At 31.9% G+C, this 27,728-nt stretch overlaps 1 protein-coding gene across 2 annotated transcripts in view; it reads left to right on the top strand.

Annotated features, from left to right (window-relative positions):
- The window catches only part of LOC118200328 (uncharacterized), a 727,671-nt gene extending 709,946 nt beyond the window's left edge, over positions 1-17,725 (top strand). For both annotated transcript variants that reach the window (XM_085808107.1, XM_085808106.1), the window contains exon 8: positions 5,604-17,725. In XM_085808107.1, the coding sequence (XP_085664233.1) occupies positions 5,604-5,742 (139 nt within the window). In that variant the 3' untranslated portion in view covers positions 5,743-17,725. The remainder of the gene's footprint in view (positions 1-5,603) is intronic.
- Positions 17,726-27,728: the final 10,003 nt, after the last annotated feature.

Here is a 27,728-nt window from a genome sequence, read left to right as displayed (position 1 = left end):
ATTTTCCCTATGTGTAACATGAATACAAGCCAGGTTCCCTTAAAATGATCTCCACGAAACAAACCGAACCATAGGCAGACAGCCCTCGCCTGCATTGCAATAAGCGACTAAATATAAACGTAAACTAGCTGACTAGCTAAATCCCCAATATTTTATTAATGCGTCCTGTGTTCGATTACGGCATTTCAACAAGCTATTACACAAGACTTTGGTGGTTATCTTAATGAACTATACAAATACAGGCCAAACTCCTTAACTAAGACTTCCATGAATCTGTACTCTTTTACGCAGGTATCCATTAAGTGTTTTGCTTTTTGTAGTGTATCAAACTTGCGATACTTCAATATAGCTTTTTTAATTCTTATTTTTCCTTAGATGTTATTTTACATACTTTGCATTCCAGCGTCTCTAATAATTTATTTAAATTACATTGCCGCTTTCATATCCCAAAACAAAGGCGAAATATAAACACTTAAATTCTATCATACAGTAAAATCTGACTTGAATTATCTGCAGCGTTTTCTTAGTCATAACTTGTTTCCACCACTGACATAATATAAATGAAACGAGTTCACGTACTTGTTTTCATTCCCCCCCCCTCTTCGAGCATACAAATGCGGCTAAAAGTAAACAAGTAAGACTATACATACTGCATGCTTTGAAGAATTTTGCGGCTGTCTGACAATAGCAGAAAATTAAATTTTCAAATAATAGGGCGGTGGTTCCTCTTCTCCCACAAGGAAGACAAAGCTTGTTTAACAGTTCAAGCTTTGTGATTCAAGGATCAAAGCTCTAGTCTGTATCTTGGAGGAGACATAATTTACAGTGCATTTAAAATATTTTATATTATACGCTAAATAAATAATTATAAAAAATAAATTTACTAAAATGCAATTAAATGCAGGAATTACTATAATAGAAGTTAGAAAAATATCAAAAATTGTATAAATTTATTTGTTAGTCACAGAAAAATGTAGTACAAACGATATCTCAGAAATTACCCTTTCAAATTCGGGCCCACCAGCGGCCGAGCGGTAAAGTCGCTGAACACTGGTAGTTCGGTCCGAGGTTCGAATCCCGCGAACGGGCTGGCTGCATGGGTGTTTTCGTGGTTTTCCCCATGTGTAACGTGTATACGAGCCAGTTTCCCTTAGAAAGTCCTCCACGAAGGCATCCCTCTCCTTAGGCAGATAGCCCTAGTGTGCTTTCCCATAATTAAATACACACACTTTTAAATTCGTAAAATGGAAATTCGAAATGATATAAAACGGCATTTTTACGGAAATTCTATAAACACATTTTTAATTAAATATTCTATATTATTTTCATAACTTCCTCTACACTGCTTTTCGCATCATATTTGTAACTTCAAAGGTGATTACGCTTTTCACTACGATATAAATATACGTATTTTTCAACTTAAATCTTCGTATATTTAATAATTTATATTGTTTGTGCTATATTGATATGAAAAATGACTCATTGGCAAATGCTTGCAGAAACTGAAATTAACAATCGCGTATTATAGTTTGTTTTGTATTAGACCCATCAATTTACTATATCGGTATTTAAATTCAGAATATAAAAGCAAAGTAAATATTAAAATCCCAAACACTAACGAAAACATTTAACAAAACATATCATTAAGCTGTTGACATAAATAGAAGACGTGAGACTTTTTTAACATTATATTACATATTACGGATTTATTATTCTTTTACTTTATGTAAAATATAATGAGGGAAAAACGAGTCATTCTAATTTTAAATAAATACCTTAAGCAATATTGTAAAACAAATGCATATGAACACTTAGTATTGATTTATTCGTATTGAGGGTAATTTGATTACTTTCTTTCGTTCTTAATATATAGCTTGCAACAATAAATATAAAACAGCCATAAATGAATTTCTGCGGAATGTTTGGAATAAATGACATTCCGAAATGGCAGCATTTATTTATGTATCAATTTCCGAACGGCTAATCTTATCAATAATTCTTATTCACGAGCGAAAAGCATTCAACTGTTCTTTTCCTTTCCAGAGATTTTAAATCCTATAGCTAGCGTGCCCAATGCTATATTCTTCTGTCTCATCGCAAAGCCGATAAAAGATGCCCTCCTTTAAGTCCATCACCTTCCTAAAAGCTCCATTTACACTGTGCAACAGAATCTTTGATGTGTTCTAATTTCCAGTGCCTAAGGACAATAATCGCATTTTGAAGCGGGCTTCTTCATTAACTTGTCATTACGATTGTGGAAAGGAGATTGTGTGGTGTTAGAGAACAGACACTGTGTTGCTAATACTTCCTTAATATCGTTTAGCGCTAACGAAGACTCAAAGAGTTTGCCAAAGAGCTGCTTTAAAAAAAAGAAAATAAATTTTAAAAAAAGAAGGAGAAGAAGAAGCTATATGTCTTCATGTTTAAAACAGCGATTTGAGAGGGTATGCTTTAATGACATTGAAAATTGTCTTTGGGTAAATCGGTTTCAAAATGGAATAGAAACGAAATTGGAAACTTTGTTTCCATTTAAGTTTAGATTTTACATTTACAGTACTTATTTTGGTATTTTGTTTGATATATTCAGAAGTAAATGGACTTCGGAAAAGGGGGGGGATTCTCTCGCTTTAGTAAACTATTCAGTACCTGGCAAAAAATATTTTTTGCGATTACAGAATAAGGAATTATATGACATATTTATGACTTTGTTAATGACATCTATATAAGATGCATCTGAGAAAACCTGCATAAGATTTTAGGTCAAGGAAATATAAATATATCTTTTAATTATTTAGTGAACTATTTATTATAAAGTACAACTTTATTCTCATTGCATGATACTTATTCTTGACATAAAATTTGTAGTATAGAATCTCAAAAAACTATTTTTTTCTCGTTTTAATACGGTCTATCATGTATTGAATGATAGCAGTTAACTTTTCTATCAGGACACTAAAGACTAAATTTTGACTTATTTTTTTAAATTTCTGAGGTGTAAGGTATTAAATTTGCTATAATGGTTTAAGAACTATTTCGACATGCCATCATTTTCGGAATGCTAAACATACATTTATTTACCTGAAGTTACTAAGAAGTTATACTCTGAAATAAAGTTTGCTCTAAGTTCTCACCTTAGGAAAGAATAACTGGAAAAAGACTTTTCTTTAAGTAGCTACCAAAAATAATTTATTTTTCTTTTAAGTTTTTATAAGCTTTTCAACATTTTGATTTTTATAGTTTAGATGATCAAAGAAATGATCATTATTGAAGCTGGGTTTGTTTATAAAAGGAATGTTTTAAGAAATTAAGCGTATTAACTGAAACAGAAATTCAAAGGTTTCGTAAATATTCGTGAAATATTCGTTCCGTGAATAAAAAGAACGATTAGTGCACTGTTTCATGAACTTGAAAATAATTCTTTCTCCTCGTTTCCATCTTGAAACTATTTCTTTGAGAACAAAATATTCGAAGCCAATACAGTTCAACTCTCTCTTTTTAAAGTTTTTTTGTTAAATTGTCTGAAAAGCTAAATTATTGCTAAATTATCTGTGCCATTATTAGTAATAAAAAATTGAAACAGAAATGTTTTCAAACTGTAATCAAGAGGACATTATATACGACGTCTATTCTTCCTACGTAGAGTATGCATATAAGTTGCAAAAGGATCAGTTTCCAACTCACGAAGTAAGAGGTTAGTCTAACTGTGCACTATGTCTATATGCTATAATTTGTCTCTTCAGAGGATTACTTAACTGTACATCAAATGAATTAGTTACATTACTGTAAATTATTAGCCGATAAATTCAGACTAGAGCGTTGAATGATTTATGTATTATACCTGAACGGTGGCAATCTAGAGATCAATCACATGGAAGATTAGAATAGAATGAGTTTCTGATGTTCGTTATAATACTGGAAATCCGCAATAATAGTCATGTGCTACTCTTTATTTTAAATAAATCCAAATAAATATGTCATATCATTTAGGTAACATCTGACTAAAAAATTACTTTGATTTTCCTATTTAAAAATGAACAGGCGCATAAAATTTAAATTTAAACTGAAATTATAAATTTCTCAACTGACTTTCCTTGAAATTTTCGATTAACATATATACTTTTAATTCACAAGTGTTGCCAAACAATATCAGAAATATTTACTATTATTTAAATAAAAATGTTTACTTTCCTTTTATTCATTTCCTTTATTACATTTATGAATGTTATTTAACATGAGAAAAAATTAGACAAAGAAGTTTCACAACCGTTTTTGATAATTATCCAAATCAGTTCGATTCTAATTTAAATCTATACTAAATGCACTAGTCAGAACTTAATAATTTTAAACATATTTATCTTAAAAAAGGACTTTTAAAAACAATCAGATTTAGCATTTTATCCATATGTTTTTAACAGCTAATGTAACTCCGAATGAAAAAGTAGTCAACTGATCCTGCAAGAGATTAAATCTTAAAGAAATCATAAACAGAAAATTGGCTTTGATAAGCCTTTGTAGAAATCTTAATATGTCAGACTCTTGTCAGTGTAATGGTTGAGAAGAACTTTGAGAAACAACGAAACTAAGTAAAAAATAAAAAGATCTTTCGTAAAAGTCAAATTTAGTTGGAAATTTCTTTTTTAAGTGCAGAAGTCTAAGGTTAAATACTTTTGAAAGAAACTAAGTGTCAGGACTTTGACATTCTTTGTTAACGCTTCAAAAAATACAGCTGACGCTGCGGAAAGGTGAAATCTTCAAGTAGCGTTGAGTGTAAAGTGAGAATTTTTGATCTTTTGAATATTCAAAAGGTAACATTCTTTCGCACCCCTCTTATCACTCTCTCTTTATTCCGGCTCATTAGTTCCTGTTCAAATAAAAACTGAACAGAGCAAACTGTTAACGTAATGTATATATTAAAGCATGTTTCTATGCTCCTCATTTACCTAGCCATAAAATTTCGAAGTATTGATATTATTACTAAAGCGGTAAATTTGCCCCAATTTACTACAGCAACTTTAAAAAGAAACACATAGCTTGGTAGCTAATAAATGCATTCTAAAAACAATTTACAATTTGATCGTTTCAATATAATTTTTACATTGCTGAATTCAGTATATTGCAGTTATTCCTGAGTTCTGTGTAACAGTCAGCGCCTATGTCTTTAAAAATTTGATAATGCTAACAAGGGTATTTTTATTTAATATCGTAAACAATATTTCATAAATTTGCTTGAACTTGCGCTCATTTGCTCCTTTGTTCTTTAGAAACAGAATTTAAGCTCACAGAATTAATAGTACAAAAATGAAAGACGTCTGCTTTCACAGAGAATTACAAATGAGAAAAGTAATTTTGTATACAGATACTTTTCATCACACGTCTCGTTAATTATTGAGCAAAGACTAGATTTATAAAATATTACTAGATGCTGAATTTTGTGTCTAAAAGCAATTAATCCAGCTTCCATTGTGAAAAAACCTTTTTATTGATTTGAAATTAAATTCCAATTTTTTGCTCGGTGAATGTAAAACATGTTGCTTGTTAAACTTTATAACCTAAAAATGATTGTTTCCATTGTATTAAGCATAATATTATATTTTGTTTTTCAGTTGTGCTCAGAAGCAGCATTTTTTCAACGATTTTGCTATGGACTTCGGCTTTAACTACCCTGTATTCCACAAGACTGTTGCCCTATTGTTTGTCTTGCTAGCCAAAGAACTTATTTGGATGATGATAGCATTAAAGTAATGGCACAATTTTGATAAACGAATCATGTGCAAGATTATTGAAGACAGTGGCGGACTTGAGAAGATATTGGAAGGAAAGACGCGCAACAGATTCTGAATAGTTATTAATGCAGCAGTTGCAAAAAAGGTCTCTTCAGAGATCTCGCAGAAATAACTCTCACAAAAATTGAATTCAAGAATAATATGAATATCGGCTTTGATTAAAATTTAAAATATCTAAGGAAGCAAATTTAAAGTCTGAAATTCATAGCAATAGTTTAGAACAGAAAATTGTGTTGTTATTATGTATATCACGAATGGAGTGGCATGATAAATGTTCAACTTTATAATGCATGTTTTTTAAAATATTTTTCATATGTAAGAGATAACTCTTCCTGTAAATTTATTCAAAAGAAATATAATTATAGAAATTTATCATGCGCGAGAATGAAACGATATGATATAAATATGTTGCCTAGTCAACATTTTTTATATAATCATCACAATTAAACATTCCAGTTTCTCTCAAGAAGAAATAAATTTAGCAGCTATGTGATGTTTCCCATTTAAAGTAATTATGCACCTACATAAGCATAATTTTTAAATCAATACTTACCTTAATTCCACCATTTATGATATTAAATGCTTTGTAACAGTAAAAAGTTATGAAATCGTTTAATATTAAACCTAAAACTCGAAAATGGCCAGCTGAGTTGAATTATTTTATAAAATATTGTACAACTTTCTGACAGCAGCAAGTTAATAAACAGAGACCAGGGTTATTGGGACGAACTTTTAAGGGGAGGTAGGGGACATCACAAGGAAGATCTGCATAGCAACCCATAGTCGGAAACGTCATGGGAAAGTAGTATGATAATTACAAGAAACGAAGAGATACAAGACTGAGATCACCTGAAATATTTATTGGTCAAAGATATATTACATGTGTTGTGATAGATGATATGTGAAATGTCACAAAAGCTGTTCAAAGTTTCCACCATTGCTAACTATGCATGCGTTACACCGTCGAACCATGATTTGGTGGACTCGCTCAAATACACGTAGATTTTGTTAGACAACCTCAGTAGCAGAGGCGATTCTGACAACCAGATCCATTTTGGAATCCACAAGTGTTGCGTACACAGCACTTTCCAGTGTACCCCATCGACAGAATTCTATGCTGCTTAAATCAAGAGAGATTCACCACGCCCAATCCATCGGGGACCAAACGCCTGATTCAAATGATCACGAACACATCTGCCAAAATTGAAAGGTTCCCCATCATGTTGAAACCACATATAGCGTCTGAAATGTTGTGGCACAGGGTCATGTAAGCTTATTAGCAACTTTTGCAGAAAGATGAGATAATCCGCAGATGTTTGAGGTGCTGGCAACAAGTAAGGCCCGACTAAGAGGTCATCGATCACACCAGCAAAAACATGCACTGAAAAGCGATGATCGTTATCTCATAAATGCGCAATGTGGTCGTTGAGCACACATCTCGCGTGAAATGCGCCTCATCCGTAAATAAAGCGTAGGATGGGAAATGCGCTTCTTGGCGACAATGGTTGAGATACCACCGTGAAAAACGCACACGCTCAGGATAATCAGTGAGTAGCAGTGACGGTACTCTTTGAAGATAGTATTAGACTTTACGTTGCAAAACACGATGTAAACTATTAGGAGATCCTCCAACGGCAGCAGCGATGGCTCGTACGCTGGTACTCGGATTCTTTCCAACGTTATCCAACACATTTTGTTCCACGCTGGGAGTTCGAGTCTCTCGTGGCCCACCTTCACTATGCCTAAAACCTCGTAATGATCCATATTCCCACAAATTGCGATGTAAATTAGTAAGCCTCCAATGCATCTCTCTGTGGGTACCTTTCGCGATAAAATCTTTCTGCTGCTCATGCATCCTTCTGCCAATCCGTAAATCAGGCTTTTAATTGCCAGCTCGTTGTGTTGGAACGTCTGTTCCATACTACTCGGCTGGAGATGACAAATTAAATGACTGGGGCAATGAGGTCTATTTTCTCTAACGCTCTTGTACAACGCCACCTAGTACCGAACGAAGACGTTTCCGACCATGGGTTACTATTCAAATCTAAATCCTTGTGATGTCCCCTACTTCCTCTTAAAATTTTTCCCAATAACTCTGGCACACCCTGTAGATTAAATTTCAGCTGGAGGTATTTCAGCAATAAATTTAAAAGCAAAATCATATAGTTATGCTCAACCACCTAACATTCTAAATTTTTCTCCAGTACCCTGATCGTCATTTACGATTATTTAATAGACAGAAGTTTATTTGCGATTTTACATCCCATTTAGTCTATGCTTGGCTGTACATATGGTTAAATTTAATAAAAATTCTAATTATCAAAACGATTTTAATGGACATCATCTAAATATGATGCTTTCATAATTTTTGAAAATTCAGTTCTTTTCCATTTATAGTGCAAATTAATGGATTTAAGGTAAGTTTCTTAACAAAATAAAGTGATCAATATAGCAGTGAAAGCGAAACTTAATTTTGAATATTAAAATAGAAGTAAATTAATAATTTTGGGGAATAACATATTAGTAGCATCTGGAATGGTGAACCAAATGGACAGGCAAAATACGCATGTAAAATTTTGTGACTAAAAGTTCAATCCTGTCTAAATATTATAAGTAGAATTTGCTATGAAAACTTCTCAAATAAATCATAATAATAACCCATCCTACATACTACACTTTCAAAATCTTGAAAATATAAATTTTAATGCAAGTTTCTGCATAAATTGCAGTCATAATATCAAGCACACTCGTTTATTAACACTCAGCTACGATGGCTTCTGCAGTTTTATTTTCGTAATAATCACAACATCTAAAATATCTGTAATATTATGTAAATGATCACAGTTCAATCAGAATTAAAAACGTAATTTAAATAATCTGTCTTAATCTTTGTCTAATCAATCTCTATATATATTCATTGCGCACTTTACACTATGCAATGAGTATGCTACGTAAATAATTCAGTAGCCCCACATAAAAAAAACTTCTTCGATGAACTACCTATTTACATACATATAGGATACATATAGGAAACATAGGATTACCTTCGAGACCCATTCAATCTGGTTTATTTCAATAGATTGAGAAAACACTAATTCTGAAACTGTCTTCCACATTATTATTAACGCCAATGCATTTTCTTTATGTTTTAAATTCTGAAGGTTTCGTGATTTCTGCAACTAATATTCTTCTGATTTTTTCATAATTTTAACTTATTAAATTCTACGATTTTGGTCAATAACACGGTTCGAGACGCTACTCTCTGAGGCAAAACAATCGTATCTGTTTCTTGCGTATTTTCCAACAGTTTCTTTCGTCTTTTGCCATTTAAGTCTGTAGTCCATAAAAGCATCTTTCATTTGTATATTGAATTCTATATTTTTTGCGACCTGTATAATAGATTTATGTAAGGTAAATGGTGTAATCATTGCAAAATTTAGTATTATGTACTATTACACAAGCGTATACATACTTTTAAACTTTCCGTAAGTTTTATAACTGTTCTGAAATCGTGCAGCGTGGCTTTTCAGTTGAATGCATTCAGTGTACTAGCAGCTGTAAAATATTATTTCAAAGAAAGAATGTAATTAGATAGCTTACTATGTTTGCGAATTTCTGATCCCAAAAGTTAGAATACTCAGAAATGACTTTTTAATCTTAAGTAGTAAGAAGATGTTGTGTATAATCAATGATTTTCGAAATCGCTTTCCTGTAAATAGTCTATTCTGAGCTTTCATTGTTATTTTCTTAAATCTTTATATTTAAAAATTACTATAGTTTTCTATAGTTTCAAGAAAAATGTATCTGTCTATTTAAGATGCTTAATTACTTCAAAGAAGTTCTCTGGTGTTACTGAAATAAGAATGTCTAATCACCGAGGCGACTTTCAGTTTAACTGCTGCATTTCAAATCCTCTTCTACAAAATTTTCTCTGAATAAAATGAATCGCAGAATTAAAAGAGAAGTCCAACAGCGTTTTCTTAGTTCATAAATTGTTCTATCTCTCGCGTAAAATAAATTTAAATGCAATTCGAACAGCAGGTCCCAGTAACTTTTAATACAGTTAGTTTCAAAAAGGAGAAGTTGTACATGAAATCTCAATAGTTCGTACTAATATACATTGCTCGTTAGCAGCTTCATGAAGAGAGAGAAACATTTCTTATCCTAAGAAATTTTTTACCTAGTAACATCTTAAAAATAAACAGGGTGATAAATTAGCAGCCAATTAAATTAAGGTATCAATTTATGGTACTTAAAGTTAACAAAAAAGTAACAAGCTAGAAGAAACGTAACTAAGCCAGGAATGCTGAAGTTATACGAACACTTTAAGAGAAACTCTTAAATAAAACATTTTGATTCAGAGGAAAGAGTATTTTTAAAATTTCATCTCCTAATTCCTGAGTTAATTATCCTTAATAAAATAATTAATTCATTAGCTGTAAATCTCCATATTCGAAGCCTCTGAACTAGTGTTTGCAATCGAACTTCGTTTCAGAAAAGCTGAAGTGTGCAGTAGAAAACTTTGAGTTAAAGAAAACTGAATTACCTCGAGAAGTTAACATTGATTTTGAATTCTTCATTTCTAACTTCAGCTGCAGTGGACGGTACAGCCATTATCGAAGGCCAACTGATAGTCCAAAACTGATCCCACATAAAGCCTGACTTTATGCGTATGCTTTTAACATCTCTTTGCGGGTAATATTGGTCCACTTCCTGCAGTGTGCCCTACGTAAAATTTCGGCGAAGAGACATCTAGGGGGTTAATTGGTTCTGCAGTCTCCTTCGGAAGCTTTTAAATAAGTTTCTAACTAATGAATCCCTCCAACTGGAAAATATTTAATTCTAAGTATCGAAAAATACTTTTTTTAACTCGAGCATTTTAAGTTCTATTGTACTAAATACGTACTATATCCGCTAAAGTGTTATACTTCTTACGGTATGCGCTTAAAGTGTATAAGACACTCATTGGCATTACTAAGACACTTAGTAATGCCAATGAGGTCTTTAAAAACTGCAGTTGAATGACCTGAAGATAGCATTCAACAATACAAGAAAACTCTACCAAAGTGTTACACCTAAGATGTTAAAAGTTTTATCCCCGAACATTACTTTCAATACTCCTTATTAAGTGCTCGGAAGGAACAGCACTTTCACAACTTAAAGTAGGAATGATTTTAAAATTTAATCACAATAACTTTTAAAATGTTAATTTATCGACATGTTAAGAGATAAACATACACGTCTGACTAAAGTTCGGTATTTAAAACCATCCTGCAAAATTAAATATGCAAGCAGCTTATTATGACATTAAATGTGTGCTTAACTTTAAAACGTTTAGCAGTGAAGAGAAAACAAGATTTCAATTTCTTTTTCAAAATTAGAAATTATTGATTATCAGAATTTCATATTATTTTTTAAAGGTGATTTAATGTAGAATGCGTTTCCGTGCAACAAACAAAAAAACTGCAAACAAAAGAATCTAACTTAGTTCATCATCCGTGTAGAATGACATTGTGTGACATTATATAAATACGTCTAAAATTATGTACGTATAAAGTTTCGTACGCGTAAATGTACAGCTCGAGACAAAATTTAAAGATTAATAATCTTAGAAATAGCGTAAATGAAGTATATAGTTAAATATTTAAAGAAATACCCTACATATTTTTACCCTTCTTTCTTGAGTACAAAAACAGAAAAATATTTTATTTTTTGCTAAACCTTTTTTTCATACACACACACACATATATATATATATATATACAGTAAGATTATTAAGCTTTATTTACTGCAGGAAGTTTTTCATTATTGCTGGTCGTCCCGTTAGTGATTCTTCCACGTTACAATAGAAAATGGGAGAACGAAGCGGTAAGTTATTTTGAGATGTCATTAATCATGGAACTTTATTAAACTCTAAAGTGTCTCTCACTGTTTCACGAAGTTTGAAAAGTAGCTTCCAATAAAAGTTTATAAAAATAGTAAAATAGAAACTTTTTTTCAAGTTCTCCGCGTCAAGACAATATGATAAATAACGCACTGCAAAACTGTTTAAGGTCAAGTAATAAACCTTTTATATACATATCTGTGTCTCAGTTAGTGGTAGTATTAAAACATAATTTACCTGCATAAGTGTCTGTGTTAAAATTAATTACTATAAATTTTCAACATTAATGAAAAATGACAAACATTATAATTATTGCAATTATTAGCCACTAAATATAATGAAATTTGGGAATTTAAATATTCATAATCGTATATTTTTTAAGGATATTACATTTCGTCTAGTATATTGTTTATTGCAGCGAAATAATCTGATAATAAATGATTCATTTACTGTAATATGATAATAAAACTTCTAGTTCAAATTTGGAATGCATTTTAAATTAAGATAATAGGCATATTATTTATATTTTTCAGGGTTTTCCGTCTCACGTAAGTTTTTTCCTGTAATTTTAACGGCATACGTCTTATAATTTTTCTTTTCACCAATAACGCTTAAAATTGCATAAAGTAAAATTTAATGTGTTCAGTAATGGATACAAACTCTATGTTAGTATGTTATAAACTACAAAAATTGCCGTGAGTTGATTTTTAGGAAAAAAAAATCTGTTGTTCCCTTCTCTCTCTTCTTCCCCCAAAATTACTGAGGATTTTTAAGGTCATCTATCAAAAGCCCGTATTAATCCTAGCTTCGTAATGATGAAAATGCTGTATGATATATTTTATATTGTTGCGTAGCTGTTACGACATATTTTACATACCTTGAAAGAAAATTGATTACGTTTATTACTTTTTCAATGACTGGGCGTAAAAGTGATGATAATTTTTAAATAATACGCTTAAAACCACTATAATGTAAAATATTTAAATTTTGTGTACATATTTATTGTTACTGAAGACTATTATAATATAAGGTTTAATATCATCCGGAAAAGACCCTATATAAAACTGAAAACCTTAAATTAAAGCTCGCATCTTTTCCGATGAGAATCAAGGAATAGTGATTATTTTACCAATCAAAACAGCAAAACCTTATTTTGTCTTGCTTTTTATTGAAGGAACTTTTTAAGTAAAATATAAGTTTAAAGTAATCACCTTCCAATTAAAAATTTACATTAAATCTAATGCAGTATCATTTAAGCATCTCAAAGAACAAATACCTATTTCTTCACCCAAACTAATGCTTGTTTCAAGAATGATATAAAATGTACAGAATTCAAATGCAAATTATTTAATCCAATTTATTGCTTCTTGTTTAAAATATATCGATTTTTCCAATGTAAAAAATGTTTTTTAATCTAAAACTCTAGCCTAACCATTATTACGAATCTTCATTACAAAACATTTATTCAATAAATGACAGCCTAAAATGAATTGAATGGAATAAAGACGGGGCAAATAGACAGACAAATAAATTGAGACACACAAACTGAGATACAATACTTGCCTAAATAAATCATATTTCTCATAAACGTATATGTTGTTTAATTAGGGCATTACAAAAAGTTTGAAATTTATAGCATATGCTGTGACTATAAGAAAGTTTGCAGTGAATGGCCATTTAAACCGTTTAATCGGCAAGAAACTAAATTTACAGTTGATTAGTATAAAAATGAAATACGCTTTTTTTTTTTCCTTTTTTTTAAGTAGTAAGACAATGGAACTGTCTTCATATGCAGAACCCAAAACTGTTTTCTCTATTTTCAATCTTTTTACTTTTTAAATAATAGTACAACTGGAATGGCTGAATGAAGTAAATATGTCAGTTCAGTATAAATATTCGTATAAAACTAGTAAATATATCAGTTTAGTGTAAAAATTCGTATAAAACTAAAAGAGGTTTTATGCACACTTAATTAACTTTTACTTTTCTGTAGAGAGCAAACGTCTGAAAACTCTTTTGATAGAAAAATCACAATTTATGCTGCACATAAGACGAATAGGATTATAGGAAACAGAAAACTGTAATATGTTTAAAACCTGATGAAATTGTTCGTAATTACTTCCTCTAAATACACAGCTTGAAAGCAAATGGAGATAGTTTTATTATGTTTAGAAATGACCAGTGCCAGAATATGTCATCATAACCTACTACAGTCAGATTTAATATGTAAGTTATAATTGTTCGTTGCTAGCCACTTTCAGGAGCCGTGCTGGACTACTTTGCGGAAAATGTATATAATTATTGCACAGGTAGAAGGCAATGATATGTACGAAATTGTGAACTATGTTGTTTTAAACATGGTCAACATGCTTTTTATATAAAAAAGGGAAAATTATAGAATAGATGAGTGTTTATATGATTATGCACTGTAATATACACTTAAAAGTTTTTAAAATTACTCTGCAAAACTTTAATATTTTTATGGATTATAAACGTTATGGAAAAGCCTTTGAACTCAATTCTTTGACAGGAGCTTTTGCATATTTGCACGAATTATTTCTTTTTTAACATTTAAATGCATAGAATTTTTATTAGAGATTATTATTACTATTAATATAGATTTAGAAATTTAAATTTTTTCAATATGTTTAGATCAGCCACTGTTGTTGACTGTCAAATATATTTGTTATTTTACAGCAACGTAACTGAAGTTTACACGAAGTGGAACCATCATTTTTTTTTCCTTTTTGATATAGTATCAAATGAAATTTCATTCTTATTATTAAATTAGGTAATTTTTGTTTCCTAATCAATATAAAATTAATGTATTTTTCTGATTTTAAAGGAATTTATTCTTACAATTGAAATTGCATTATGTTCCATAATCTAAAACAAATATCATTTTGTTACTGAAATTATTTGCTCCGGAATTATAACTGATAGGTTACATTATCTAAATTTATCATTATGACATTTATAAACAAACATACCACTGACCTAAAAGAATGTATTTCAAACTGTATGAACCACTTATATGTAACCTTATGTTATATATTTATCTTATCAGTGTTTACATTGTCACTGGAAAACTTATGTGTATTCTTCTCTTCCATTTTTATTGTTTGGTTTTCACTGATTTCTTACATTTATAGTAGCAGCATAATCCAAATTTTTCAAATGATACAATGCTAAACAGACTTCATATGCATTTACTTCTAAGCAAACCCTTTTTAGATATGTTTTCCAAGAGAGCTGAAACGAATAAAAAGCAAACAAAAGTTTAATCTATTCAACTGGTCTCGTATTCTAATTTTTAATATTAGTATCTTCATTTTGAAGGCAATTAGCAAGCAGATCAATTCAGCAAAACATTCTTTTGAATAAAATGGTATAAGTTGTTCTAAAATATCTCATGACAGCTTCATAAGTGTAATGTCGTGAGCAATTACAGTACATCCAGTAATTTTGTGATATATTTGGCTTAGCCATTTAAACGTATAAACTGAATTCAATTCTCCAAATCGAACACTTTAATATCCATCTAAATCTGAGTCTAAATAAAGATAGATAATATGTTGTTAAATAAATACAAGTTTGATTTCGAAGAACATGTTTAATTTTATGCTTACATTACCTCTTTGTAAAAATTGCATTACACAGCAATTTTTACGAAATATTTAAAATAAAACTTTCTTAGTTCTTAAATATTATTTTCCATTACCTAATTTTCATCTCAAAAGCTACCTTCGAAAATTTTCAAAAGAAAGTTTACAGATATATGTTTCTTAAAGAAGAAAGCTAAGTATTCAATATGCATCTTTAAGAAAATTAACAATTGTGATAACAAAAAATGTTATATTAGTATTAATAAAAGATATAAAGTATTATTTAACATTTTTACTCTTCCAGGAGGAACTAGTATCTTATTAAGCGCATACACAAAACTACATTCTGTTTTATAAACAGCCGCTAACCATACGGTATCAATGGAACTCAGTATTTAGAAGCGTGATCTCATTTTTCGTTGTGGAAGATTTTAGTTGCGTTTTTGTTTATATTCATTTCAGAAGGACAAATGGACTATATTTTTATACCATAAAATGCATTCCCTTATCCATAATTTGTTTTATTCTACAGAGTGTTTTTGAAGTACTTTTTAATAACATTTAAAAAACTCGATGATAATTTCTCGAAATAAACCTTGAATCTCAAATTTATTCCCCTTTTTTAAAATTACAACATAACTGTGATTTAAAATACATTTACTGATAAAGCTAAGTGAAAGCTTTAATAGTGTGCTAGAAATATTTCAAATGACGTAAAAATGTGTGTTTTATAAATCACTTTCTTATAATTATTGGCCATAAACACTTCCTCTGTCTCTAGCTGTATCTGGCAGTTCTTGGTTCAATTGCAGTTTTGTTTATACAGAAGTAAAACATTTGCAAAGCTTGACGAGGATAAAATGTAATTAATAGTTAGATGCACCAGATACTAATAAATAACTCAAATACAAAACTACTTGTGAAATGCATCAAAAGTGCATTTTTGTAGCGTTCATGTGATAAGCATTATTTTAAATAATTTATGAGACTTTTAAAGAACCATCTAAAGGTACTTCAGTACGTTGGAAACTTGAAGCACTTACTTTTTGCTATACAAAGACGGAACTATTTTTTTATTTTCTTTCATAACGGAAAACTGTGACATAATAGATTTTTGAGCAAAAAGTAAGATTGACTTACTTAAAATGAAAAAGATGTTTGTATTAATATTTATTATAAATGTAATTATTGAGTGCTAAGATAATATTGATAAATTTTATTTTTATCGTGCTACCTATCGAACGAAATTTAGGCGGAACTGGTTTTCCATATGTTAAGTAAGGTTTTTTATAGATTATTAGTCCTGTAAATATTTTTAAATTTTAACTTTTGAGCAAGTTAAATAGATAACATTTATGAAACATACGAATGAAATTAAAAGACCCCCATTTTTAATACCATGATGTTAAATCAACTAAATGCAACAAAATTATTCTCACTTATGAATACTTTATTGAAATTTCATAATCGTTTACCAAAGTTATTATATTTTAAAGGAAGCGAATAGGAAGAGAAACACGCCAGCGGAAAACATTTTTTTGGAGGGAGAATTAAGGTGTAGTAAACAAATTCAATTTTGCTTTAGAATTTGAGATGTAGCAAACAAATTCTGCAACATGTTTGCTCCTGAAGAAAAGAGACTTATATATGGTCGCCCCTTCAAATCGATAAAGTTTTATTTAAAATCTAAGTCAAAATAAGATTGCTGTTTTCCTTAGTTTTAAGTAATGCAGAAATGCTCAGAAACAATGATACAGAAAGTAAAGAATTTTGAACGAATATCGAATATAAGATAACAGAATGAATAAACAGAATCAGATACAACTGCAGTGTTAAGATTCAGCATTTTGTTCGTGGAAAATAAACTGGATGTTACCCTAGATTGCAACTGAATATTTGCTCCTGATACACAAGTTAAAAATGCTGAATACATAAGTTAAAAGTATGAAGATGTTCATGCAGTGTTCAATAAATATCGTTATCACTGGAATGTATATAGGCTAGCACAATTTTCTGAAACCTGGTTTCAATATTTTGTGGAAAGTTTCATGAATTATATGCTTAAAATTACGCAGTTGAGGGTAAGCTTTTTCACATAAACAAGAATAATGTAATTCATTTTATCTAGCGTCAGCTTTGTTATCTATAAAAACTGCAAATGTCATTTTTTATTCCATAACACGTATTGCAAACTTCCGAATTCTACTTTTTATTTCTGACATAAAATTCAGTGAAAGCTACATTTTAATAAAGAGTTTATATTTCTTTGTTTTGTGGAAAAAATTATGTATTTGGAGTAGTATTTGGAATTTTGCCTTTACGAATGCCTTATGTTCTTCACATAGTAGATTATAAAAACAAGTGTTACTTTTGAAACACCCTGTAAATAAATGCAATTTAATAATGTATTGTGAAAATAATTGTGCAATAAACTGATTTTTTTTTCTTTTCAATATTTCTGTTCCTTTGACTTGAAACAGATAAGCAAATAAACTCATGATCGCATAATACTTCGAAATCATCTTTGTTTTATAACATTGTTGGAACTTATATTACACTACTATATGTATCATTAAATTGAATAACTTATACAAGTAATTAAGACACAATAACACGCCGAATAAATACTAATTCAGAAGTCAAACAACAAAAATCAGCGTTATACCTACAAAATTTTCACAGGACTAGTTTCGATGGTTTTACCGAACCATCATCTTCAGCTGCAAAACCGCAAATGCGGTCATTTGTAGGTATAACGCTGATTTTTGTTGTTTGACTTCTGAATTATACAAGTAGGTTTTTAGTAATAGGACTAGAAAACAATTTTACGATAAATAGCCCTGCTTCGTTTCAAATACAGCATTATAAAATTCCTTTCATAATTTAAGTAAAAGAAGATTTATTTGTAGTCACCTAGAAATTTAATTAAACAAAATAGTCCATATTCTTTGCTTGAAACATTCTGAGCCTGCTTATTGCATGTTGCGCTATATAAAAAATCGTATTACCTAGTGCTTTGCTGACATTTTCCCTACTGTTACAAGAAAAATAAAAGTTAATGTCCTTCATAAATAAAGAAGACCCGGCTATCATCAAATGAATGACTACTGACCACTTACAATTCGTTTCAGACTCGGTTACCAAAAAAAAAAAAAAAATTATTGCCTGAGTTACGTTTTCATGCTTTTCTTTTCGAGTAATTTGAAAATGAACCACATGCTCTCAGAATGTCCTTCACTAATATATCGCTTTTACGGAAAACCGACCTGGTCTTTTGCCATACTCAGTAAAACAACTACATAACTAAAAACCTCTTCACACAATAATCTACATATACGCATGAATGTGGTGTGGTGTGGTGTATTTAATTATGGCAAAGCACACGAGGGCTATCTGCCTAAAGGGAGGGATGCCTTCGTGGAGGACTTTCTAAGGAAAACTGGCTCGTATACACGTTACACATGGGGAAAACCACGAAAACGCCCATGCAGCCAGCCCGTTCGCAGGATTCGAACCTCGGACCGAACTACCAGTGTTCAGCGACTTGACCGCTCGGCCGCTGGTGGGCCTATACGCATGAATAACTTGCGCTTTTATGAATTGGTATGAATAATAACCGTGAAATGTGTTCTATCGCATTCGTAATTAACATAAACAAATTATGGCATTAAGTAATTATATAAGGTTTTTCGTTATTTAACACAGTTAATTTACGTTATTTAATTAAATCTCATAATTTTGGCGTAACTTCTACTACAGCCAGCTGCCACTAGAATGTTAACTAGATAACGTACACTAACGGAAACAATCAGTGGAACAGATATAGCAGTGTGCTTTATATTAATTCATTTAACTGAAGTCAGTGAACAATAATTTGTTGGTAACTCAAGGTCAACATTATTACCTAGTCTAATAGAATTCACCTTCGCTTAACAGAAATATGTAAATTTTTGCGTCCGTTCTTTCGGTGATTGAGGGACAAAGTGCAATGAAATGCTTCAAAATCTAATTTCAAGGACTACACGAGTTAGCTGAATAAAAATTTTGTTTGTGGAAGGCGGAGTAGAGAAGGTATCTCCTGCCTGTGAGAGCTGAGAAGCTTAAAAATGGGAGTAGGACATATTTCTGGAACAACAACCTCTCAGGACCATTATTTGGCAACGGTTAATAAAAGAAAAAGACTTAAGAGTCTTTAGTAAAAGAGAGTTAAACTAATACACCGAATAATGATCATAGGAGATGGTAAGAATCAGAGGAATATTAAAAAATATGCAGGGTTAGTTTCAAAGATTTAAATATAGAATCTCCTTCTTCAGCTGCATAAGTGCAAATCACGAAAGAGAAGCCTATGCTCAGGTGATAATAATCGCAGGAAGGATTTTTTTAAGGCTGAGGGTAAAGACGGATTGGAATTGGGATCGTTAATGAAAGATATTGCTTTGAAAGGCTAAACGCCTCTAGAAAATTTTAATTCGTCAACGAAAGATTTCTTTGAATAATGTTGGCTGCAGAAAAATATAACATATAATTTTCTGACCAACAGTACTCAGCAACAGAGCATTTGTGAGTTCCTGTTTTCCTAACATACGCTTCATGTTCTTTAACTCGAAGTTTTAAGGTCTTCTTTAGTTTGGCCAATAAAAATTAAACCTCACTGGCAAGAATCCTATATATACTCCACCAGTTTATATCCGGAATGGGGTCTTTAAGTATGGAACTGCGAATTTTATTGACAGAAGAGAAAGCAACCCAAAGAATTTCTGTAAAACACATGCAGTGTTATAGTTATTCTATGGAAAGAAAAGAATGACAATAAATTTTTTATATTCGCCTTAACCAAGAGAATGCTTTTTGATGTGTTGAGATGAGAATTTTTTTTTACCGCTTGGTCAATAATGTTAAGAAAAAAAGCTTCTGTCAATAACAACTGTTTTCAACAGCAGTTGAGTTCTTGATCAAGAACCGATTTGGAGAAGAAATTTTGAAGCTCTCGGAAAACGGAGTAAAATGAAGCTAACTTCTCTTTAGCCGAACATCATAATTTGAAGAGTGGTGGAAAACAAAAAGATGAATGTTTACGTGAAAAATGTACTACTGAAGTTGGAAATGTTGCATGTGACCAAGATGTCGAGGAACGAAAAAAATTGTATGTCTAACGTTCAAAAGTATTGAAAGAATTGAAAAATAGCATAAATGAAATTCCGTAATATGAATAAAAAGTGGCTTGATGAACTGTACAGTTCTTGTAGTTTGTTATTTTAAAGTACAGTGCAACCTCCCCGAGTAACTAAGTACTGTTTTTCATAAGCCTCTTCGTAGCTCAGAATTTACGAAAGTGGAATTTGTAAATTGTTTGAATGTAACTTTGTAAGAAACTGGTATACGTATTAACATTATGTAATGTGTTTATTTACTGACACTATTCAGAGCCATTTGTAGCTTGATCTATCAGCTGGAATGCCATAAAATGTCGTAAGAGGACTGACAAAGACATGAGGAAAATGATTCGTGGAAAAAAAAATAGTTCAGAAAGTTAATGATAAGGGAAAATATGGCACTTTCTAGTCTACGCAACTGAAAATTTGCATGAAACAAAAGTAAAGCCTTTAAAATGCAAATGCTTGGCTATATAACTGACAGCAGTGTCAGTAACTCAGTCTCTCACTTTACCTCATTAGAGGTAAGGCATATGCCCATCATGCCACCGCCCGTGGGCCCCAACCCAGACGGCGAACTTTAAACAATCTTAGTCCACAGCTGAACTGAGCAAGCAATTGGGATTACCTCTCCCGTTATCCATAACTATGTAAATCTGGAAGTCTGACTGGTCGTCAAAAATGCCACCTACCAGTACTAAGCGGGTTAGGACCCGTCTTTTGTGGACCAACCGCCAGGCGGAGTACAGAGTTATTACCTATTTCTCGCACAGGTCCTGAGTCTTCGCCAATCCCCCTTGTTCCAACCTTATGAAACGCACTTCCCTTGGGTTCTGGAACCAGCAAGCTCATTATTTTTACTCCCTGGTGCCGAGACGACCAGTACAGACCCAAGCCAGTACATTAAACGATTACTAGAAAATTCTGCTGTTGTCTATGAAAAATTAGACAGTTACTTGTCCGAGTATATCGTGGATGCTGTACAGTTTATGTAAGTCATATATAGGAACAAAATTTGTTTTCCGCAAGTTCCATGTAAGGCATAAGAATGGAACAGTGTGGTACAAAGTAAGATACGTAATTAAGTACTTGATTGTTTTACTCAGAAACTCAACATAAATTTCATTGGCAATACTATGTCCTCGCCATCTCGAATCGATCTTCCTCACTTCCAAACAAGCTAAAATATTTGTAAAACAAAGAACAGATTACCCCATATTTATGTATTTCAAATGAAAGACTGGTTTTGGGAAAAGCAAACGTTTGAATTCATTCATCTCACAGTTCATAATACGAGTAGATGAAATATTTTATTGATTACGTTTGAACCTTTCAGTGGACAGGAACCCGTTCGAACATTTTTCGTAAATAACCTTTATCCGAAAGAGAGGAAACAAGACATACATTTTGTGAATAATGCCGAAGATATTGGCATTATTCACAAAATGTATGTCTAAGATTGCTTATAATTGCAGATTCCTAAATACTAAATTGCAGAGAACGTAGATATTTAAATGCTGTTTCAGACGTTTACATTATGCATGAAAGATTAAAAATAAAAAGAGTATGATTCAGAGCATCTCATATTATCAGTGAAGTTGTCTTTATCCTTACATATAGTATTGGAACATAAAGCAATTTTGAATTTTGCGGAACTTCTTTTGATACATTTGGGTTACTTTCTACGCTTCTTCTGAATATTTCAAAATGTTGAAAAACTTCGCTTTTGTCGACACCTATTTGTCAGTATACTCTTTGACGTCATTTCTTGTCAAAAATCTGATAGTAAGTCAGTCACTATTGCGTGGGCATATTTCTTGAGAAGCTTGAACAACAGGATATTCGAGAGTTTTATCTATTGACGAGTATGCGTTGACGAGTATGCGAGAGTTTTAGCTATTGACGAGTAAACTCAAAGTGCAATTTAAATTCCGCTGAATTCATTTCCAGGTTTCATACGTATGTACTTTTTCATTTCCTTATCCAAATTAATTACTTAAGTATTTGTTTTACTTCTAAAATAAATTTCATCTAAATATTGTTTATATTTCTGAAATAATTCCTTCCCCAAATAAAAATAAAAATGCAATAATATCCGTCTATTGCAGACTAGCTGTAGACAAGATAGTTTTCGAAATAATTAGGCTGAAGTTTTAACATATTGCCTTAAAACCTCAATTTAGTAGCTGATTTAGGAATTTGAGAAAAATTAAGCCAGATTTATTTTATAAAAGGAAAGGAAAGGCTAATTAAATGTATAATTTTGGTCTAAGAATAAAGGTTACGTTTATTTGACTCTTGGCATAATTTTACATTTCTTAATGAAGTGTTTTAGAAAATTGTTATAAATTTCCACATGCAAAAATACCTATGCAAATTTTTCTATGGGAGACAATGTGTTAGCACTGTTACCTCTAATAGTTTCTAGATTCCCTACTTACTGTTGGATGATACTGTGTCGGTTATCGAAAATTCCCTTTTTATTTCTGATGGCTGGATACTTCCTGGGTAAGCAGGCTCAGAGAGCATAGCCAGGCCTACTGGAAGTTTAATCATTTTTTCCCTGAGTGTGTATACAACACTGAGCGATCGCTATTACCCCCCCCCGAGGAAGAGGGAGAAATACAACATACATTTTCCTCCCCCGGGCACTTCCCTTTATTAAATAAATGCGAATATTTTATTTAATAAAAAATCATTTGAACATCATTAGTTCAACATACCATTAAAGAAACTAATCACTATTCGCTTCATCTGTAATCTTTTCTGCACTGCAAGATTAAATGTTAGCATGTTAACATGTCAAGTTTCTAAAAGGTATAACGAATTTATCAGTTTCGTCAAAATATATATTTCCCCAGACATTTTATTTCATTTTTTCTAAGTAGTGGTCAAGCGGTTAAGTTCGCTGAACCTAGGTGAACGCGCTGGCTGCATGTTTCATTTTTCCCATATGTAAAGCGAATACGAGCCAGTTTCCCTTAGAAAGTCCTACACAAAGACATAAGCGGATAACCTTGTATGCTTTGCTATCGTCGAATAAATGTAAATGCATCAATTTGTACAGACATTAGTTTAATCGGAAAAGCCAAAGAGATGAAAAATGAGCAACGCCTTCGCCGGGAATCGAACCGCGGACCTCTGGAATACCGGTCTCCATGTGCAGAACCACTACACCACGAAGGCATGCTAGGAAGCTGGGAGAAATACCTTACATACTCTCCCTTCTAAAGGGTTTTTAGGGGATCCAATCGCCAAATCCTGGGCGTGGAGAGTCATCATCCACAACCCTTTTAGTTCGGGCGCCACTGTAGAGACACTAGGAATTTTTGGAAACAAGAGAGACGAAAAATTAGCAACGCCTTCGCCGGGAATCGAACTACGAGCCTCTGAAATACCGGCTCAGTGTGCTGACCACACCAATACCTTATATACTCCCCCTTTTAAAGGGCGACTGGAGTTTTTAGGGGAACCAATCGTCAACTCCTGGATGTGGAGAATCTTTATCCAACACCCTTTTAGTTCGGGCGCCACAGTAGAGACATTATGTTAATTGGAAAAGCCATAGAGATGAAAAATGAGCAACGCCTTAGCCAGGAATCGAACCCCGGACATCTGGAATACCAGCTTAGGGTGCAGAACCACTACACCACGAAGGCACGCTAGGAAGGTGGGAGAAATACCTTACAAATTTATTTTTCCCTATTTAAAATGATAATTAATTTATTTTCTCTCTTAACAAGATTCAGTTTGGAACTTTATAGTACATTTAAAAAATAACCTCTTTTTTTTTTTCTCGTGATAAGTACAAAGCTTTTTTTGCATTCCTAGCAATTTTTTTACCTTGTGAACGAAACGCAAATTACTTGTTCAGTTCGTAAACGTAATTTAAATAGCAATATTTACTAATCGTCATTGTAAAATACATCAATCCTTTGAATCTCAATAATAAAATAAGGAAGAAAACACGAAAATTCAGAGATGCCTTTAACGAATGGGCTTCCAACTACATCAAGAAGGCACTAAATACTCAGAGTAATATAACACAATTCAGTCGGATGCCACTGTACACAGAGTTTGAAAGAGGAAACGTGAAAAAAAATCAGCTGCCTGTGATTCGATCTTCGGACTTTCCGAATGCTAGTCGGGCATGCTTGCAAGAAAGCACAAGGTTATAAGGTATTTCTCTCGCCTTCCTACCGCGTCTTCATTCCAGAGGTCTACGGTTCGATTCCCGGCGAACGCGTTGCATATTTTTCCTCTTTCCTGCTTCCAAAAAATACCTATTATCTCTACAAGGTGAGGAAGGAGAAAGTTTCTTATAAAGATACACATGTGATCCGCAATATTTAAACAGTTTCAAAAGGAATTTAAATTAGCTGCATCGTAAGTAAACAAACTTAATCAGGATCCGGAAAGTAAACTTAATTTGCTTCCCGCCTTTCAACTTTTTGAAATAAATGTATTTTCGTTAACCGCAGTTCGTAGACGGTGTGAGAAGAAGGAGTGTAGAGATTTTTATACCTAGGCTCAGTAAATAAATTCCCTTTGCTTACTTTTACTTACTGCACAAAGCCTGTGAATTACCTTTACTCGATTCATAAGTAACACGTCACTGTTAACACGATAGCGGAACTCGTTTCAGTAAGCATCAGGCGGGAAAAGAGGGAACTTGAATCTTTTGTCTTAGCTTAAAACATCATCTTCTCCTGTCAGACGTCTACCAAGAACGAAAGAAAGGAAGCAGCTTTTTGAAGTTTAAACGCGATCACGTATTTCATTCGGAAAAACGTGATGTTGCGTCAAGATTTATCGGCGCCGTTTTATGAAGCTGTACTCCCTTTAACTTCGTCCCAGAATCAGTGGTATGCTGCAGCTTCTTGTCACGATTCTCAGCACAAAGCTTCAGCTTAAAGCAAAAAATCAGCAAGAGAATGAAAAAAATAGAAGAATAATGGATGAAAAAAGTCCGTTCGCATCTTATGAAAACTCGCTGATAGCTAAGGGATCGAGTATAAGGCAGGTTTTATTATCTTTTCTCTGACAGAAAATAGAATACCGTCACTGGAAGATACATATAACCTGTTATAAATACCTTTATCTGTGTGTTGTGTTCCACTAGAATGTGAAATACTTTTATTGTGGGTAATTAAAAAGGCTTCAAACCCAAAGCAATTCATAATTAACTATACTGAAATATCTATTAAATTATTCTGTGTTAAAAAGACAGGGAAAAAACTGTTGGCTTTATATATTACCAAAATAAAAATGAGTGTAGTTATATATTAGAAGATTTTGCATTTATAAATATTTCTTTTTCTCTTCGTAACATTTTTGTATGTCTTAGAGACTTATACTGTTGGATTTAAATACCGAATTTTACTTTTTTACTTTTTTTTACTTTTCACTATCACCACAGTCGCCAAAAAATAAATAGATAAATAAAAGGAAATTTAAATATTTCGTAAAAAATTAGCTTTATTCACTTTTTGATAGCAAAAAGCATTCAAAATACTAAAATTTCGTAGATCATATATTTACGCAAAAGGTACTATAAAATAATGCCCGTCGTTCAATGTTTTCTGTTTTGTATGCAGCAACAATTTTTCTCGAGTAAGAATCATATCATAATTAGATATCATGTTCGGGTCCCATTTGTTCATAATATAAATCCTTTCCATATAAGGAATACATTGATTGAATTTTTCCCTTTATTCATCAAAAATAACTCTCAAGTATTCAAGAAACGTTTAAACAGGAATGAAAATAAATGCGACTTGCCTCGGATATTGAATCCTAACTTTCTTTGGGTTGAAAACAGAACTTACAGATAATTTTTACTGCTTTTCAATTTATTATTTAATTAAAAATTGTTAAAATCTGATTGATATCTATTTCAGACCTTTTTTCTGTTTGTTTTTCTAGAATTTTTCTGTAAATTCTCTGCTCAAAGTTTTCAGAAAGTTATCTAATTACTTTTGGCATCTTAGAAACTTAGTCTTATTTAACGTTGAGATCAAAAATCTTTTCATCGCCGACTAGGATCATGTTTTTCTCACTAGGTAATATTTTATATATAAAAGCCAGTTTTGAGATGTTATGATTTTGCCTTGCTCTGCATTCATAGTTTGCAGAGCAGGGCATTGATAGAGTTTTATTTGGTTTCAAAGCCACAGTCTATTTAAAAATATTGTAGAAAAATTAACTACTTTTCTAAAAATTATCCGAATAGAAATAAAATTTATAGGACTATAAACTAGTGAGATTTAACGCTTCTTTGAACAAAAAGTAGATTAAGAATTTCGTTGCAAAATGAGGACAATTTTAGTAACAAATAATTTGAATAAAACAACAGGAAACTAAAATATCCCTCCTTATATAAAGCAGAGAGACAACAAATACGCTAATAGTTCTAAAAGGATTTTTTTCATAAAGGAAAGAGATAGGATAGTGCAGACATAACTATTAAAAAAACTGAAGAGTTGTTCTGAAAAGAACTCCCCTCTTTCCTATGTATAGAACACACGGATAATATATGCAAATTCAAATTAAACGCTGGCGATAAAGTATAAGAGATTTACCATACTTGTTGGCGAAAAAAAGCAAACAGAGCATGTGCAGTTCATTCAAAAAATTGTACTTATAAAGAGCCAGTTACAACCATTCCTGTGTTGATGCAAATCAGGAGGGGGTGCGGTGACTAGTCGCAGTTGCAGAGTTGGTTCAGGCACTATTTCACCATTATAAACTCACAGACTTGCAATACCTGTCATGTTGCTGAACTAATTTTAAACTAATTTTTGATTGTTGCGTAAACGGAAATTTCTGAGGTACCTAAATTTAGTTATGGTATCCCATATGGTTTTCTGACCCGCAATTTAAGAATTTTTGGTCTAGAGAATTTACTATTCCCTTCGACTAATATAGAATAGCTTTAATTAAAGTACCAATATTCAAACATATACAGACCCCATCCTAGTTGACATTTTTAGTCAAAACTCAGTATATGCGTTATATGAACTATGGAAACGCTAGATACATTACATGAAACATGGAAAAGAAAACTGCAGTAAAAAAGTATAATTAAAATTTCGATCACCAGACGAAATGGTAAGCCTTAAAGAACAAGTCTCTAAATTAGAAAACTTAACAATTGTTTTAATCATAACATTTCTTTGATACGCATTGCATCTGCGTCAATCACATGTTCGAATTGCATTATGGTATGGTAAACAGCAGCATGAACAGTTTCTTGAGGAATTTCAGCGTTCAGGAATTCGCGTTAGCTTGCTTTCAGTCC

Source organism: Stegodyphus dumicola, chromosome X1, assembly GCF_044657685.1.
Source record: "Stegodyphus dumicola isolate Sdum_Otavi_A_Nest chromosome X1, ASM4465768v1".
NCBI lineage: Eukaryota > Metazoa > Arthropoda > Arachnida > Araneae > Eresidae > Stegodyphus > Stegodyphus dumicola.
This window is presented reverse-complemented; position numbering and strand designations above follow the sequence as displayed.